The 17,677-nt window shown below is 40.5% G+C and overlaps 1 protein-coding gene across 3 annotated transcripts in view; it reads left to right on the top strand.

Annotated features, from left to right (window-relative positions):
* The window catches only part of LOC149141951 (2-oxoglutarate (2OG) and Fe(II)-dependent oxygenase superfamily protein), a 137,038-nt gene that overhangs the window by 80,142 nt on the left and 39,219 nt on the right, over positions 1–17,677 (top strand). For all 3 annotated transcript variants that reach the window (XM_089446817.1, XM_089446815.1, XM_089446816.1), the window contains one exon: positions 5,925–5,956. In XM_089446817.1, coding sequence (XP_089302943.1) covers positions 5,925–5,956 — 32 coding nt within the window. The remainder of the gene's footprint in view (positions 1–5,924; positions 5,957–17,677) is intronic.

Raw genomic sequence — 17,677 nt, 5'->3', positions numbered from 1 at the left:
ATTATTCTAGAAGCTCCTCCTTAACTTCATCTTAAGTGACTTAAAATTTATTTCTATTGTACTTTAGTCACTTTGGCCTTTTCCCCTTAATAAATCTTTTCCCTTTTTAATTAAGTGACTAATTAAAGTCACTTTTAATCTGGGAAAATGGTAAATCACTCACCATACATTCTTTGGCCACTGGAAGTCACTTTTCAGCATCCCATGCTGTAGATATTCTCATTCTGGTTCCAACGAACTATTACACTAAGGTGTTCCATCAAATGTTCTTCACGGAATGCCACCTTAAGTGTAATTAATTAAGGTATGTTCAATAATAACCTGTGTTGCACGGGTACCCGCACCCGGGGGTGGGGTTCTCGAACCTGTCCCGGGTTCCCGCACCCAAGTACCAGATTCGGGTACGGGTTCTTCCCAGATGAACCCAGAAGAACCGGGTTCTTCAAAAAAAAAATTTGGGTTCTTTTCCTTTAACGGGTTCTTGGGTGCTTCGGGTTCTTGGGTTCTTCGGGTTCTTGGGTTCTTCGTGTGCTTGGGTTCTTGGGTTCTTCGGGTTCTTTGGGTTCTTCATAAAACAACTATATTAAAAATTTAATTTTCAAATAATTTTTTTTATTGAAATTTAAAAAATGATATGCCATAAACGAATGATATGCCATAGAATATAGAATATATGCCATAAACGAATGATATCATTTTTGGAGTCATTGATGGTCATTGGTCTGGATTGTCCTTCAGAGATGGTTGTAAGGTCTTCTGAATGTTTCTCAAGGAAATTTTCTGCCATCATTTCCAAAGATTACAGTTTCCAAAGACTGTCTTTGTTCACATGCCTTAGCATTGCTCTATGGGCATGACGTGCTGCTCAAGGGTAATGAATCATTGTAAAAATTTATCAACAGTGATAAGTTTTTCAAAACTTATGAGCGACACAGTATTCTGAAATCATATATGAAAGGAACATTATGGGTGTACAATCCCACAGGCAGAATATCATATCATATTAGCTGTAGCTTTGTGGAAATATTTAATAAGGTGATGACCATAGTTGGAAAAAAAAGGGTAGCTGTTTGCACATTCATGAGTCCCTTCCTACCGCAGGAGACTCTTATGATCAGTCTCTCCATTAGTCTTATGCTATAAGTATAAATTTATAAAAACAATTTCAAAACTTATGCCCAAGGTTTGTTAGAGTCTCAATGTAAATTATGAATCTCCTGTATTTGTGGATCTTCAATGCCTTTAATATTATATGGCATCGAAACCAGAACTGGAAAAGAGACCTCTTACTCTGTAATTTGAGCCTGCAGATTCTTGTAAATCAATTTGGAATGAATTTATGAAACATTCATTCCCGAGCCAAATAAGTTAATAACCATCAAATTATAAACTGTAAATGCACACATACAGGTTCAGACATTTTCGGTCAAATAGAAAGTAGGATTGAGACCAGCCATAAGCTGTAATCAGCTGATGCTGTTAAATGGCGAAGGGCTATTTTGGAAAATGGCTAAATTAAGTATCAAAATCTGCCAATTTCTCACAGCATTCTGATAACATCATGTTAAGATTAAAACTAGGAAAATATGCCTAAATGAATAAGCGTGTTTTGTGGAAGGGTAAGGCTGCCACTGTTTTAACTTTTTGGGATTGCTTTACCACAGAGCACACCATGCATGGGGCAGGTGGATGATTAGACATCAAGAAAAGTTTGGACCACTATCAGGTTGAGAAGAATCTCCTATGAAAAAATTGTGTTTTTATATGGGAGAGACTAAACATGTTTAAATGATTATCATTAAAGTTTTCTTGTTTAAAGTTGAAAAAATATACAAATTCAAATTTCATATATATTATTAATTATAAATTTATAATTTATAAAATATAATTATTAAAATTTAATATTATTATATTACCCGATGAACCCACGCACCCTGTTTCCAAAAATGCCGTCCTCGTCCCCGCACCCATGTTTCCTGGCAACATAGATAATAACCTTGTTTTATGGGAATTATCAGAATGCAACAAAACCAAAAACAAGCTGTGCGGAACTGCTTCTGATGATAGAATATGCTAAGTGAACGTCGCCGGATCCCATGAAACTCCTCAAAACCCCTCTAGGATCCCTGACGATGTAATCCCGCTCTTGTGACTTGGCCATCACGTACCATGGAAATCCATCCTCGCTGTACTATAGAGGAAATAAAAAATGGGGACATTACATTTTTCCATGGTCTTTGGATAGAGGCATGCAATATGGCTATGTATTCTTTGACTAAATGTCCTCATAAGGTCTTAAAGGATCCCGCTTTCATGTATTTGATTGTCATGTTCAATGTTACTTGGGAGCGGGAGCGGAAGCGGGGAGCGGGAGCGGGAGCGACCATTTTCAGAAGCTCCCGGTTTGGGAGCGAATCCCGGAGCGATTTTTAAAAAATATATATATTTTTTAATTTTTGATACATATATGTCAACAAAAACATGTAGAATGATGAATTAGATATAAAAAACATAAAAAAGCATAGATTGAACCATATAACAACAATCATCTAGAAGTTATAATCTTCATCAACCACTTCCGCAAGTTAGTAACATAGTAACATACAACATATTGAGTCTCATGATTCATCAATCTTAAAGTTTCAAGCTTTCAAAATTCAATATATAACATTTATCATCATTGATCACCAAAGTTGTACTTGTAAGCTAAGTGTAACCATTACAACAAATAATATCTAACATGAAATGAAATGTTATAAAATGAAACAACTTTCAACTTTCATGAAGCATCATATTCATAATTCATTACTAATGAGTTATAATTGCCAACTTCAAACTTAAATTGTCATATATTGTTTAAAAAAATATCATAATAAATATGAAAGAGTCAATAGTTATAAAAGCTACTAGAAACTAGAAAAGAGAAGTAAATCTATTATCTATTTCTTATGCTTGGGCCTCTTGCCACCACGAGAAATGTCTAATTTTTTAGTCTTGTTGCAAAATCAGGATCTTTGTCATTAATATCACCCTCCAAGCATTAATATCCAGAGGTATCTTTGTCATTACCTTTGTATCTGTATAGGGATCTTTGTCATTAATATCACCCTCTAAGCATTAACATAAGATAGAAAAAGCATAGCATGTCAAGTCAAGATTTTGTTTGAGTGATGCGTACATTTTTAGAAGGGTCATGATAGAGGAGTTCAACAATCAATGTCACTAACATCAAGGTACATAGAGGGATTGGTACTCTTGATTAAATATGAGTTCCATACCCTAATACATGACAAAATTCAATGGAAACATTGCAATCCCCCAATCCTGAAATCCTGAAAAACTGATAAGTCTGCTGGATTTTGAATGAAATCTAAAATTCTACTTTCTCCATATGAAATCCAATGAGGACGAAACCACTCTCAAACATCCTGAGTCATTTCATGGTAATGTTAAAAATTTAAGTAAAAGGATGAAAATGAAAATTAAAGAAAATGTCACTTTTACTTTAAGAATTTAACATTACCATGAATAGCATATCAATACTAGGGCCTAGACTTGATCATTAAGTTGCCCCACTCAAAAACTATTTGTTTCTTTAAAAAAAAATTGCATTTCGAACATTACTACAAAAAAAAAATGCAAAAAAGGCAAAACGCTCCCGAAAACGCTCCCGAAAAGGCAGGGAGCGAATTTTTTTTTAGGGAGCGCGCTCCCGAAATCGCTCCCTTTTCGGGAGCGTGCTCCCGACCCGCTCCCGAGTCGCTCCCGCCCGGAGCGCGGATCAGGAGCGGGAGCGAGGGGGGGGGGCGCTCCCCCGCAACACTGGTCATGTTTATACTTGTGCCCTGTGTCAAGAGAATTAAGTTTGAACCCTTGATTATTAAGGGTAAATTTGTTGTGTACAATGAAACATCAAACCCAAAGTACCAGATTTACATTCCAGCATAGTGGAAGATAGTGGTAAGTAAGGATGTAAAGTTTGAATAGGATGTATGGTCTTCAAGGTCCTAGGAGCATCCCATGGAGATTGTAGAAGGAAGAAAGGTGGCTGATCCAAATTCTAATCTAGAGGATAAATGAGATTCATATTCAGATCAGCAAGATCCCAATTCAGAGGGAGAGGGTTTATTACCGTCACAAGTTTAGCCAGGAAGCTGAGATGGCTTACCCATGCATTGAAGGAAGCAGTGCAAGTGGCAGCAGGCAGGTCTACTTTTCGAGTGAGTATTCCACTGGGAATATCCTTCTTATGTTTCATTGATATCTTCTATCATTAATGCAAAATGTTCCAGATTTGATAGGGTCAATGCAAACCTAGTATGGCTGATACCATGTTTGAGGATATAACTCCATCCTAAAGAATGATGTATGTGAGATTTTGCCGAGACCAGTGGAGAATCTTGTGAGAGATTCCAGGTGGTTGTACAATATTAAGCATGCAGCAGATGGGAGCATAGAGAAGTACAAAGCCAGATTCATAGCCAGAGGATTATCTCAAAAAGATGAAGTTGGCTATGAGTGAGGTATATTTCTATCATAGTAATCATATCTATTGCATAGATTTAGTTTGCCTTTATACCAAATGGATGTAAAGTTTGCTTTCTGAATGGTTTGATTGAAGAAGTATACATTGATTGGTTGAGCAACTTTGAGGTGCATGGGTGAGAGTGGAGACATCTGTGTGCGCAAGTTGAAGAAGGCCCCTTATGCACTCAAGTACGCATCACGTACATGGTACTCAAATATTGATGAGAACTTTCTGAAGTTGCGCTTCATCAAGACTATGGCAGATCTTAAGCTTTCTTATTTATATGATAAACCTGATTTGCTTGTTTTGGTCCTATATGTAGATGAACTAATTCTTACATGTAGTTCCAGTCAGGTTCACATTTTTGGGATCGACCAGTTTGATGACTGGTCCGGTTATGATAACATTGGGTAGAATCATAAGAATTACTTATTGGAACTCTGATTAGTGTGTTTTGTAATTTCTCTGTTGTGGGACAGACAGTATGTCATTCATTGTTTGCGGTAATTTTATTTAAAAAAAATATTTTTCCAATAAAGAAAGAATAATACTGGAAGATGTCCTGTTATTGTTAGCCCAAAACCTCAGTTCCCGCAATAATGATGAACCATGTAAATATCCTGTAAATTGTTATACCTCACAGCTCTTAAATTATCATTGGTTCATTTTACACAAGTTCTTACAGGCTTTGTAGGTGGTAGACCAGATATTGTCTAAACTGGTCAATCAGTAGTGTTTGCTTGATTGTCCTGAACTGATTAATCTAATTTTGTATGAAGGATTAATTTAGAGATGATGTTTTCTGATTTTTTTTCTCAAATGCAATGATTGTAGATAAAAGTGAGGAGAAAATGATGATAATTTATATTATTGATTCTTAGCCAACTTGCAAGCAAAGTATATCTGCTATCTCTAGTCGTACTGGAGTTGAAACATTTACTTTTTTTTCTTACATAAACACCATACTACTGGCTCACCTGCTGTAATCTAGTTATAGTACTGTAGTTTTGTTTGTCTTGTTGGCAACTTTTTTCCTAAGTGAGTTCAGTTGATACATCCTGATACCTACAAAGTAAATGTCTACTGTTTAGGCTTTCTGTTTCTTTGCTTTACTGGGCTTAGGCATGTCTCTCACCTTTAATATCGAGGGCCATGTATCTCAGCAACTAATCTTGGAACTGAAGCAAGCGTTTCAGAAATAATTGCTCATTATTGTCAGAAATTTTCAATTTCACCCGTTACACATTCTTGTTGATCATTTGACTTTTATGCTCTTCAGCAACTAATCTTGGAACTGAAGCAAGCGTTTCAGAAATAATCGCTCATTATTGTCAGAAATTTTCAATTTCACCCATTACACACTCTTGTTGATCATTTGACTTTTATGCTCTTGCAGAGGGATGGTTCAAGGAATCTTCTCAAAATCAGGTATTATTCTTCTGTTATGATATGGTCATTGTTCTTCCCAGGAAATTTGTGAAAGTAATGCAAAAGAATGTTGAAACTTTCAAAAGAATGGTGAAATTTTCCCCATCTTTGAAAGGAGCTAGAAGTTTATAATGAAAATTGGGTTGGTTACATATTGATTGAACTCCAAGGTAACTCTAGATATGACACCATGTTTACAGTTTTAGGACTCTTTTTCTGTCGCTTAAAATTTCGACTATATAAAAGATGTTAAGAATTAGTCTTATTATATTAATGCTCGGATGGTTTTCTTGCTGAGATTGTTGTTTTTCCACGAATTTCTGCAACTGCTTGAATGAAAAATCTGGATTCTGAACTAATGGCAACTACAAACTGAAACCAAAAATTCTTTTCACCAAGACAGAATTTCTCAACACACATAAGCAGCAGAATAATCACAGAGATAAAAAACACAGTCACACAAAAGAGACAATAATTTTCGTGGGAAACCAAACTGGGAAAACCCTCTCCTTGATGTGGTTAATGGTATTTATTGACTGAGCAACTAGATCAAATACAAAGCAATCTGTCTCTTGAGAACAGAGATGTTCACCTGCTGATCTAGCCTAGACTTGCCCTGGAAAAGCCTTGATCACAGCTCCTAAATCTTAGCGCACTTGTGATCTCCTATTACTTAGGACACAGGCACTCTATGCTCTCCACAAACAAGTCTCTCTCACAAACTTGTGAGCTCTGTCTTGTCACACAAACCTTTTTGCACTAAACTTGTTACTTCTTTGTATCTTTGTCCTCCTTTTTATAGATTCGATCCATGCTAAACTAGGCAAGTACAAATTTAGAACTTGAGTTGTGATTGACAAGTTAATTGAGTCGAACTGGTTCTCTCTCCAATCATCACTAGAGTTATAACTCGTCCTTCCTTCAATCAATAACTGAAGTCACTACTTGTCCTAAACTGAATACGGTCTGCCAATCAATCCTGTTGTCAAACTGATGAAGACTTTCACTTAACTGAAGCTCCAACTCTACACATGCTAACTTGATGATTATTCTAGTACACTGGAAATAACTCATCCTCACTGAAGTCTAACTCATGAGGACAACTTGAGGTCTTCACTGGCAAAGGCATAAGCCAGAAAGACCTTGGTCGCTACATTTTCAACACTCCCTCTTAGCGAGAAAGATACTTCTGGAAGAACCTCGTCCACTTGGACCTATCTTCAACACCACCATGTTATCCGTTGTTGCAGCTGCTCCCTCTAAACTAGAAGAATTCCTGTTTCCTATGTGGAATCTGATCTGAAGACCTATTCCTTCTTGTGAAAATTCGGAAACCCGAATCCTATTGCAACAGCTGGAAATAATTCTCCTAATTGTTAAATTATTTTTTAACAATTTATTTACTGTTTGCTACAACAAACACTGAATCAATCACACTGCAACCTACACAAATAAACTGCGGAATAAATAAACACTAGAAGAAATACCAGCACACACACATAAAATGACAGTTATTTTTGGACCAATGTCCTTGGAAAAACCCATCTTAGGAAAACCAGTGCAGTAGCTGAGGGTTTAATTATTATGCAACAGTGAAATAATCTGAGTACAACTGGATGCCAAAACTGGCAATCCTATAAACAAATACTGACGAGAAAATCTAGTGAGGAGAAACTCCTCACTCCACAGGCAAACCTCGACACTGACCTCAGCTCAAATTGAGCCATCCAAACTGCCTCTGCGCAGTCACTACGTCACCCTAGCGCAGTTGTTGCTGCTCTTAGCTTGGAACAACTTCTCCTCAAGCCGTCTAACGAGTTGTTGTTTGGGAAAACATCTCTCCTGGCCTCTAGAACCTCTACCCAGCTTCTGGCACTGAGATTCTGCTTCTCCACAACAATTCGACTTTGGCCTCTAGAGGCCACTGCGCTGCTCTGCGTCAGCCTCGATGTGGCTTCTCTACCTCTCTGCAAATGCACTCACTGGATCAGGAAATCTTCCTCCAACTTCATTGTCCCCGCCCCTCTCTCACTGGTTCGATTTCATTGGCTCTCTCTCCGGCAACTGAATGTTGCTACTCAGCAAATTGATCTGCTCATGAAATCGAATTGTTGAAGTGATTTCTCCAAGCGCCCATCAAATTCTTCTTATAATCCTTTGTTGAGACTTCAATGACCAAGATTAGATCTTAATCGATGGCTAAGATTAACTTGAAGCTGATCCGTGTGAGTTTCTAGAAGATTCACACCATAAATTAATTAATTCTGATTAATTAGTCATATTCCCTAAGTTTAGACTTAGGAAATATTTAAAAAATGACTAATAATCTAATTAAGTCATTTTTAGGTGGAAGTTCCAGAAACTATTTCTGGCATTTGGAGATCTCAATTTTTCTAGCCTCTCCATAAAATTTCGTGGCTAGAACACATCCGATGCTACAAAAACTAACTCTCTCTCTTAGAGAGGAATGTGTTCTAGTGATGCTGCCCCCTGTAGCAACACCCTATCTCTGCATCATCTCCTGTCACGCTGCTGCTGCCCACCAACTATTGCATAACTCTGATAGGTGCTGCATCTGTGCTACTGCTGACCCTTCAAAACTGCTGCCAACAATGCATCTGCACTACAACTCTCTCTCCATCTGTTGCTGCTGCAACTGCAACAACTACAACTGAGAAGCATCCTAAATACTGAATCAACTGTGATCAATATGATACATTTGTCACCTGAGTCTTCGACTGTTACTAGTATCTACGCTGCTACTGACTCTGCACTGTGCCACCTGCACTGTTGCCAACTTTGCACTGCGCTCCTTAGCATCTGACTACTACTAGACTCTGCATCTGTCACTCTGGTATCTGACTACATCAATTGTCGCTGATCCATCTTGCTACAAAATACTGTGGGTCTCGTAGCAAGGTATTGATTCAAGAGGTTGACCTCCTCAAGAATCCTGCCCATTTGTAGCACTCTGAGGCTACAACACCAAGTTATGCCACTTCACTCCTGGGGGTATATCAACAAACATGGCGAAGTTGTCCTCCAGCTTGGAGGACAACCTATCGATCTCTGCTGATACTACCTGTTGGTCCTGCTTCTCCTCCTTATCCTTTTCTTGAGAGGACACTGGGCGTTGTAGTGACCAAGCTCACCACATCTGAATCACTTGACCTTTGATAGGTCCTTCTTCTTATTTCGTTGTTCCCCCTATCGCTGATCAGGACCCTTCGATGCAAGGGCCACATTCGCCTCCTCTTTCACTTGCTTCGATCCGTTGCTGCTGTAATTGATGGAGCTCGCCCCAACTCTTGCTGCAAATCGGCCCACATCCCGTCCCAACTTGGCAAGGTTTCTCCGCCCAAGATACTTTGGACAAATACTTGCCACACCTCTGAGACATTGTTGAGTTCCAATCGTGATAGCTCTGTGGGTTGAGGCGCTGCCCTAACAGCTGACAACTCGTCCTGGATCTCCTGAATCCTGGTGAGGAAGGGGTCTATGGTTTCCCCTTTCTGCATCTTGGTGCATCTCAGCTTCTCCTCCAAATACATCCTTCTGCTGCTCAAAAGTGCCCTGGTATATCCTGCAAATTGTATCCCACATCTCTTTGGCCGTTCCCTGGCCGCTGTATGATACAACATGATCCCAGACACCATTTAGGATCAATCTCTTCTCCCTCGCCATTTCCTTTCAGTATTCCTTCAGCTGGTCTGCATCCTGGGGAATAGTTACCACTACATCAATATATGGCTTCTGGCCATATTCATCCAGAAGGAAGGACATCCTTGCCTTCCAGATGACATAGTTGGAAGCACCGTCCAACGTGTCCTGATCTCGTAGTTCAGTGGTGACCATCTTAGTAAAATAAGTCGAAATCATCCTCTTCTCTTCTGCTCAACTACTGCTAGGATCTATGCATTCCCTGCTAGAGTGAGTAAATCTGCTCACAACAATTGCTGATCTGCAAGAGAAAATTGAACTTTTGAAGCTAGAAGTCCCCTGAGGAAAATTTCCCTCAGTGTGTGCTCTTTCTTCCTCCTGATGCTATTTTTCACTAGCAACTGCTGCAAAATACTGCGTCTAGCTAGAGATCTGCTCTGCAAGGAAAATACTGGCTTCTCCCTCTGCCTCTGGTAATCCTCGAATTGGAGAAATCCGATTTCTCTGTCGCTCTCTCAGAGAAATCGAATTTTCCTCAAGAAATTGACCCTCCTGGCCAAGAAACTGCGCTGCCTCTGAGGGTTTCGAATTGCTGCTTACGCAGAGCTATGAAATTCCTCTTCCCTTCTGCTATTGAGCTCTCCGACTTACAATCTGCGCTCTGATACCATGTGAAAATTCGGAAACCCGAATCCTATTACAGCCACTGGAAATAATTCTCCTAATTGTTAAATTATTTTTTAATAATTTATTTGCTGTTTGCTACAACAAATACTTGAATCAATCACACTGCAACCTACACAAATAAACTGCGGAAGAAATAAACACTAGAAGAAATACTAGCGCACACATAAAATAACATTTATTTTTGGACCAATGTCCTTGGAAAAACCCAACTTGGGAAAACCGATGCAACAACTGCGGGTTTTATTATTATTCAGTAGTGAAATAATATGAGTACAAATGGATGTCGAAATTGGCAATCCTACAGGGAAATACTAATAAGAAAATCTAGTGAGGAGAAATTCCCCTCTCCATAGGCAAACCTCGACACTGACCTCAGCTCAAATCGAGCTGTCCAAACTGCCTCTGTGCAGTCACTTTGTCACCCTAGCACAGTCGCTGTTGCTCTTAGCTTGGAACAACTTCTCAAGCCATCTGACCAATTGCTGTCTAGGAAAACATCTCTCTTGGCCTTTGGAACCTCTGCCCAACTTCTGGCACTGGGATTCTGCTTCTCCCCAACAATTCGACTTTGCCTCTAGAGGCTACTGCGCTGCTCTGCATCAGCCTCACTGTGGTTTCTCTGCCTCTCTGCAAATGCACTCATTAGATCAGGAAATATCCTCCAGCTTCATTGCCCCTGCCCCTCTCTCACTGCTTCAATTTCTTTGGCTCTCTCTCCGACAACTGAATGCTACTACTCAGGAAATCGATGTGCTCATGAAATCGAACCGTTGAAGTGATTTCTCCAAGTGCCCATCGACTTCTTCTTATAATCCTCTCTTGAGACTTCAACGACCAAGATTAGATCTTAATCGATGGCTAGGATTAACTTAAAGTCGATCCGTGTGAGTTTCTAGAAGATTCACACCATAACTTAATTAATTCTGATTAATTAGTCATATTCCCTAAGTTTAGACTTTGGAAATATTTAAAAAACGACTAATAATCTAATTAAGTAATTTCTAGGTGGAATTTCCAGAAATGATTTCTGGGTTTTGGAGATCTCATGTATCCTATCCTCTCCACAAAATTTCATGGCCAGAACACATCCGATGCTACAAAAACTAATCTCCCCAAGAGGGCTCTGCGCCCCCTCTGCGCTGCCTCTCTGTGACAATCACTGCCTCTCTACAATGTACTCATCGGAACTAGAAAAGCTTCCTCCAACCTCACTATCTCTGCCCCTCTTTGACTGCTTTGATCTCACTGAATCACCTTCGGCAACTGAATGCTGCTACTCTGGAGATCGATTTCTCAGCAAAATCGAATGCTCAACTGATTTGGTGTATCTTCTCCAAACACCATCGACTTATTATAATCTTCCGTTGAGACTTCAATGACCAAGATTAAATCTTAATCGATGATTGGGATTAACTAGAAATTGATCCATGTACTTTTCTAGAACATTCTCATTATGACTTAATTAATCATATTTCTTAAGTTTAGACTTGGGAAATATTAAAAACTGACTAATAAATCTAATTAAGTATTCTCTAGGTGGAATTTCCAAAAACGATTACTGGGTTTTGGAGATCTCATGTATTCTAGCCTCTCCACAAAATATCGTGGCTAGAACATATCCGATGCTACAAAATCTAACACTTCCAACCATGCTCCTAGAATCCTGATCTTGAGCCTCCATCAATGTTAGCTTAGACCAATTGGTCCTGACAGATTTGGAAGAGGCCTCTTGCCCAATCTCTGTCACTAACATCGATTCTGTGCTAAGTTCTTCTAGCACTGTTATGGGTTTGTCTTGGTCCTTTGAGACACCCACATATTTTGATGCTAATCCCTTGATTAATACGGTCTCCCTCTCTCCCTTTGAAGGCTGACCTCCGCCAATCCTGTTGGCTATTGGTATTGCCCTTCGTACCATTTGCTGACTACTACCAACTTTGCTAGCAATTGCTGGCCCATGCCTGTCGTGATAGATCCCCTGCCGAGTGACTCTTGCTGGTCACCACATCTCGCAGTTTCGCCAATCATGCCTAGCATGGTGCCCTGCCCACGATTTGTTGGCTGCCACCAGCTTTGCTAGCAATTGTTGGCCCATGCCTGTCGTGATAGATCCCTTTCCAAGTGACTCTTGTTGGTCACTGCATCTCACAGTTTCGCCAATCATGCCTAGCATGGCGCCCTGCCCATGGTACAATCCCTCACAACCATCCCTAGCTACTCTAACTTTTGGCTTGGTTGTTTGCCAACTCTTGTGCTATGCCGACTTCAATACCTTGTAACCACTTGACCCCATGGTCCTCTGCACGCTGCCTAGGCTTGCTGCCTGCTGCCCGCACAACTACACACTTCCCGAGGATGGCGCCGAAGCCTTCTTGCTCCTTGCTCGAAAATCATCAGTGCTGCTTGGATACTTCGTAGTACAGTAGCACTTTTTTTTTGTTTGTTAATTTTTAATTTTTAATTTTTAGTTGTTTATAATTTCTTCAACTCGGGCTTGCGTATTGAGCTATTGGCCCTGGCAGTGTCGCTGCTTCAATAACTCAGTGTCTGCACATTTTGGTCTCCTCTGTACAGTTTGGTTCTTTGGCTACTGCCGTTGAGCCTATGCCGTCCTCTTGACAACCCCTCTGCCAACTGCAATACCAGTGCCCACACTCCCGATCTACCTCCTGTGCGATGATTGATAGAGGGTCTGCCTGTACAAAGACCTTTGTCTCGACAATTTCTACTCCCTCTGTGAACAATGTCTTAGTTTTAAGTATTGGGGTTTTCGCAGTGCATTATATTAGATATCATTTTGGGATTCAACTGCGTTAAGTAAGTCATTCATCTATGACCATTTCCATGAGAGGTAGTCGTAACTGGCTAATTTCTCATGATTTTTGAATAGTCCACTTAGCACTCATTGCATCGGGTGATGCTCACAGGGGTGAAGAAGTGGGATTGAAACTAGTGAAATGAATCACATAGCGTCAATCATCACTTCTGGGGCTTGCACCCGGTAACCAGGACTTCCTAGGATGTCACCCATCCCAGATCGCCTTTGGCTCAAGTGCGCTTAGCTGTGGAGTTTTCCCCACAAGCAATTCCACTTAGCTTGCTACCCCATTTGCAAAAGCTTAGCAAGTATTGTGCCTCATGAACCATTCAAGTAGAGTTCCCTTCACTCTTTTGAATTAAGTATTGGGGTTTTCGCAGTGCATTATATTAGATATCATTTTGGGATTCAACTGCATTAAGTAAGTCATTCATCTATGACCATTTCCATGAGACTTAGTCGTAACTGACTAATTTCTCATGATTTTTGAATAGTCCACTTAGCACTCATTGCATCGGGTGATGCTCACAGGGGTGAAGAAGTGGGATTGAAACTAGTGAAATGAATCACATAGCGTCAATCATCACTTCCGGGGCTTGCACCTGGTAACCAGGACTTCCTGGGAGGTCACCCATCCCAGATCGCCTATGGCTCAAGCGCGATTAACTGTGGAGTTTTCCCCACAATCAAGTCCACTTAGCTTGCTACCCCATTTGCAAAACCTTAGCAAGTATTGTGCCTCATGAACCATTCAAGTAGAGTTCCCTTCACTCTTTTGAATTAAGTATTGGGGTTTTCGCAGTGCATTATATTAGATATCATTTTGGGATTCAACTGCGTTAAGTAAGTCATTCATCTATGACCATTTCCATGAGAGGTAGTCGTAACTGACTAATTTCTCATGATTTTTGAATAGTCCACTTAGCACTCATTGCATCGGGTGATGCTCCTCACCCCACCCGCAGAACAATTACCTACTGCCATTGCAAACCAATCAGTTGCCACCTCTGTTGTATGGTGACTTCTTTCTTAGCATAATTCCCTGTGCCTGCAACCTCGACTCTCAACTTGGGTGAGGTTCTGTTAAATTTGGACAACTAGGTCCAAACTCCATGTTCTGATGCTCAGATTAAGAGGCTAATATTTTTGTTGGATTCCTCTTTCTGAGAGGTGTAAAATCCATATAAAAATAGTCTTAATCCGATGAGCAGAACTTATATTTTGAATTTATTATTCTTAATAAATTATATGTGCAAAGGTCAGCCAGTTTTGTAATGTAGGCTCACATCCCCAACAGATGTGTCACACACCCTCATTGATGGATATATATATACAGGAAAAGTTGAAGAGAATTTGATCACAACACAACTCACATCTTCCTCTCTCATCCTAAAAAGTACGAGCTACCTGGAGGACGAATTTCAGCCACACGTGGGAAGGACGAAGAGGATTTTTTCTGCTGCTAGGGTTTCTGCTGCTAGGGTTTCGCAGAAGTTTGACCAGCGTTGACTTTGGTCAACGCTTGGTCCAAACAAGCTGAAAACTTGTGGGAGGTTCGATTTTTGAAGGCCATACTACCTGGCACAAAAATCGAGGTCAAAGGGTTGACAGTTTTGCTGCTGCGTTGACTTTTAGCTTGCTGCCCCTGCGTTGACTTTTCAGGACAGCGTTGACTTTTGTAGAACTGACTTAGGTTGACTCATCTACTGGTTGGAGGGTTGTTGTGACACATGCTGGGCTGGCTGACCAAAGGAGACTTTGCTGGTTGAAGCATCCTGTTGACCGCCGAAACAAACACATACATTTTTCTTGTTTCTGATTTGTCTTCTGTAAGATCTGCTTATATGTTCTATCTGCATTTTGCTTATCTACTTGTATGATTGCTGTGAGAAAAGTGAAATTGCTCTTAGCATAGAACATCTACAAAACTTTACATGGTATCAGACCTGAGGTGAAGACAAACTCTATCTATAGCAATCATCATCGAAGGAAATGGATTCCTCTAAGCTTGAATTCAGGGAGAATGACAAGCTGACTGGAAGTGATGACTTCCATGCCTGGAAGATGTTATTAGATCTCAAATTAGAAGATCATGATCTCCTAGATCATGTGACAGGGAAGATTCAAGAACCTCCATCAAATGCCTCTGCTGCTGTTAAACACAAGTATAAGAAGGGAGAAATCAGAGCAAAACTGCTGATCAGGGAATCCATAAATAAGAGTCTGGTTGCCTACATATCTGAACTAGGCACATCCAAGGAGATGTATGACAAACTGATACTTATGTTCCGAGTAAACAATGTGAACCAAGTGCTATTCCTCAAGAACAAGTTGAAGAATATGAAGAAGGGACGAGACGAGTCTATTCAAACTTTCTTTATGAAGTTGACCGAAACCAGGAACAATCTGCTAGCTATTGGGGAGACAATAGCTGATCGTGAGATGGTTCTCACCGCACTTGGAGGACTTCCATATGAATGGCAAGTATTCACAACTACCATTCTCAACAATAATACCATCCCTAACTTTGATGAGCTTCTGTCTAGATGTATGCAAGAAGAAACAAGGATGAAGGAATTTGATAATGAAAGAAATGCTGCCTATGTTGCTCATTCCCGAAAGAAGAACTCTGGTGGTTCCAAGGACAAAGGAAGGACTAAGACTCAAAAGAAGAAGGGTAAATGTTTCACCTGCCATAGGAGTGGACACTATGCTAGAGAATGCCCCTTCCAGAAGAATTCTCCCGATAGTGACGACAACAACAACAACCGAAGGAATGGGAATCAAAGAAATGACAAATCCAAAGGAAAGAGGAAGGCTCACTTTGAAGGAAACCATCCACCTTCTAAAAGGACCAGAAATACCAGGTATGAGGAGTCTAATGTTGTTGATAAAAGAAATGAGTATATTCTAATATCTGCTCTCTCAGCTGCATCTCCGCCCGACACTATGGATGTCTGGCTAATCGATAGTGGTGCCTCAAGACACATCACCGGATTCAAGGAAGCACTTTCTGACATGGTTGAAAGGGATACTAATCTAGAAATTATCCTTGGGGATAATGCCACTTATCCTGTGAAAGGGACCGGGACTGTGACCCTCCACTTGTCTCAAGGACAAGTCCTCCATCTACAAGATGTACTCTATGTACCCAAATTGAAGAAGAACCTTGTGTCTGTATCTGCCATGGAAGACAAAGGATTCAATGTAACTTTCTCTGATGGAAAGGTACTCATGTGGAAGAAGAGCTTCAAGGAAGCTATCTCAATTGGTTTTAGAGTTGGTACACTCTACCAGGTTGGAGGGAGTCCGTTGGGAGCTATGACTTGTGATACTATCCGTCAAACCGAACTATGGCACCGAAGATTTGGACACCTTCATTACAAGGCTCTTCCCGAAGCAAGGAAGGTGGTGACAGGGATGCCTGATTTTGAAAATAATCATAAAGGTGTATGTAAGGGCTGTGCTGAAGGAAAACATACAAGGGGACCTTTCCCCTCAAGTGTCACAAAGACATCTGAGATATTGCAACTGGTCCATTCTGATCTTTCTGGTATGTTGCCTGTAACATCCCTGGGGGATGTTCTTACTATATGACATTTACTGATGACTTCTCTCGCAAAACCTGGATATACTTCTTGAAGAAGAAGGATGAGGCTTTCATGTGGTTCCGTACCTTCAAAGCCTTGGTGGAAAATATGACCGGAAAGAAGATCAAGATTTTGAGGACTGACAATGGCACTGAATATGAGTCAAATGAGTTCAAAGACTTTTGCAAAGAAGCTGGCATTAAGAGGGAGACTACCACTGCATATACTCCTGAGCAGAATGGTGTTGCTGAACGCAAGAATAGGACTATTGTGGAAGCTGCCCGTGCCATGCTATGTGACCAGGGTCTTCCAAAGTTTCCGTGGGGAGAAGCTGCAAATACTGCTGTGTACATTCAAAACCGATGCCCTCATTCCGCTTTGGACTCCAAAACTCTCGAAGAGGTTTTCTCTGGTAAGAAACCTGATGTCTCACATTTTAGAATTTTTGGATGTCCTGTCTATTTTCATGTGCCGAAAGAAAAGAGAAGTAAGCTGGATGCTACTGGGAAGAAAGGAATGTTTGTGGGCTACAGTGAGACTTCTAAGGCATATAGAGTCTATGTACCTGGTCAAAGGGAAGTAGAGATAAGCCATGATGTCACTTTTGACGAAGATGCTTCCCTGAAGAAAGTAGTAGATCTTCCTAGATCTGAAGAAAACCATGAAGAAAGACTTGGAAATCTGGAAGAACCCCAGGATGAGACTATGCCTGATGTTGAAGGGCCAATGGACCCTATTGATCCTTCCCCTTCTCTAGGAAAGAGGCCATCATGGCTCAGGGACACCCTCGAAGATGCTGAGGGTCATGCTGCCCCAAGGGGAACATTCCGAGAAAGCAAGAAGCCGTGTAGATACCAAGGGTATCTAGCTGCCATGAGTACTATTATACAATCTGAACCTGGATCTTTTGAAGAAGCCATCAAGCATCAAGTCTGGAAGGATGCTATGCATGAAGAATATGAGGCT

This window comes from Pinus tabuliformis, chromosome X, assembly GCF_031772625.1.
Source record: "Pinus tabuliformis cultivar Carrire ecotype Pingquan chromosome X, CPIR1, whole genome shotgun sequence".
Taxonomy (NCBI): domain Eukaryota; kingdom Viridiplantae; phylum Streptophyta; class Pinopsida; order Pinales; family Pinaceae; genus Pinus; species Pinus tabuliformis.
This window is presented reverse-complemented; position numbering and strand designations above follow the sequence as displayed.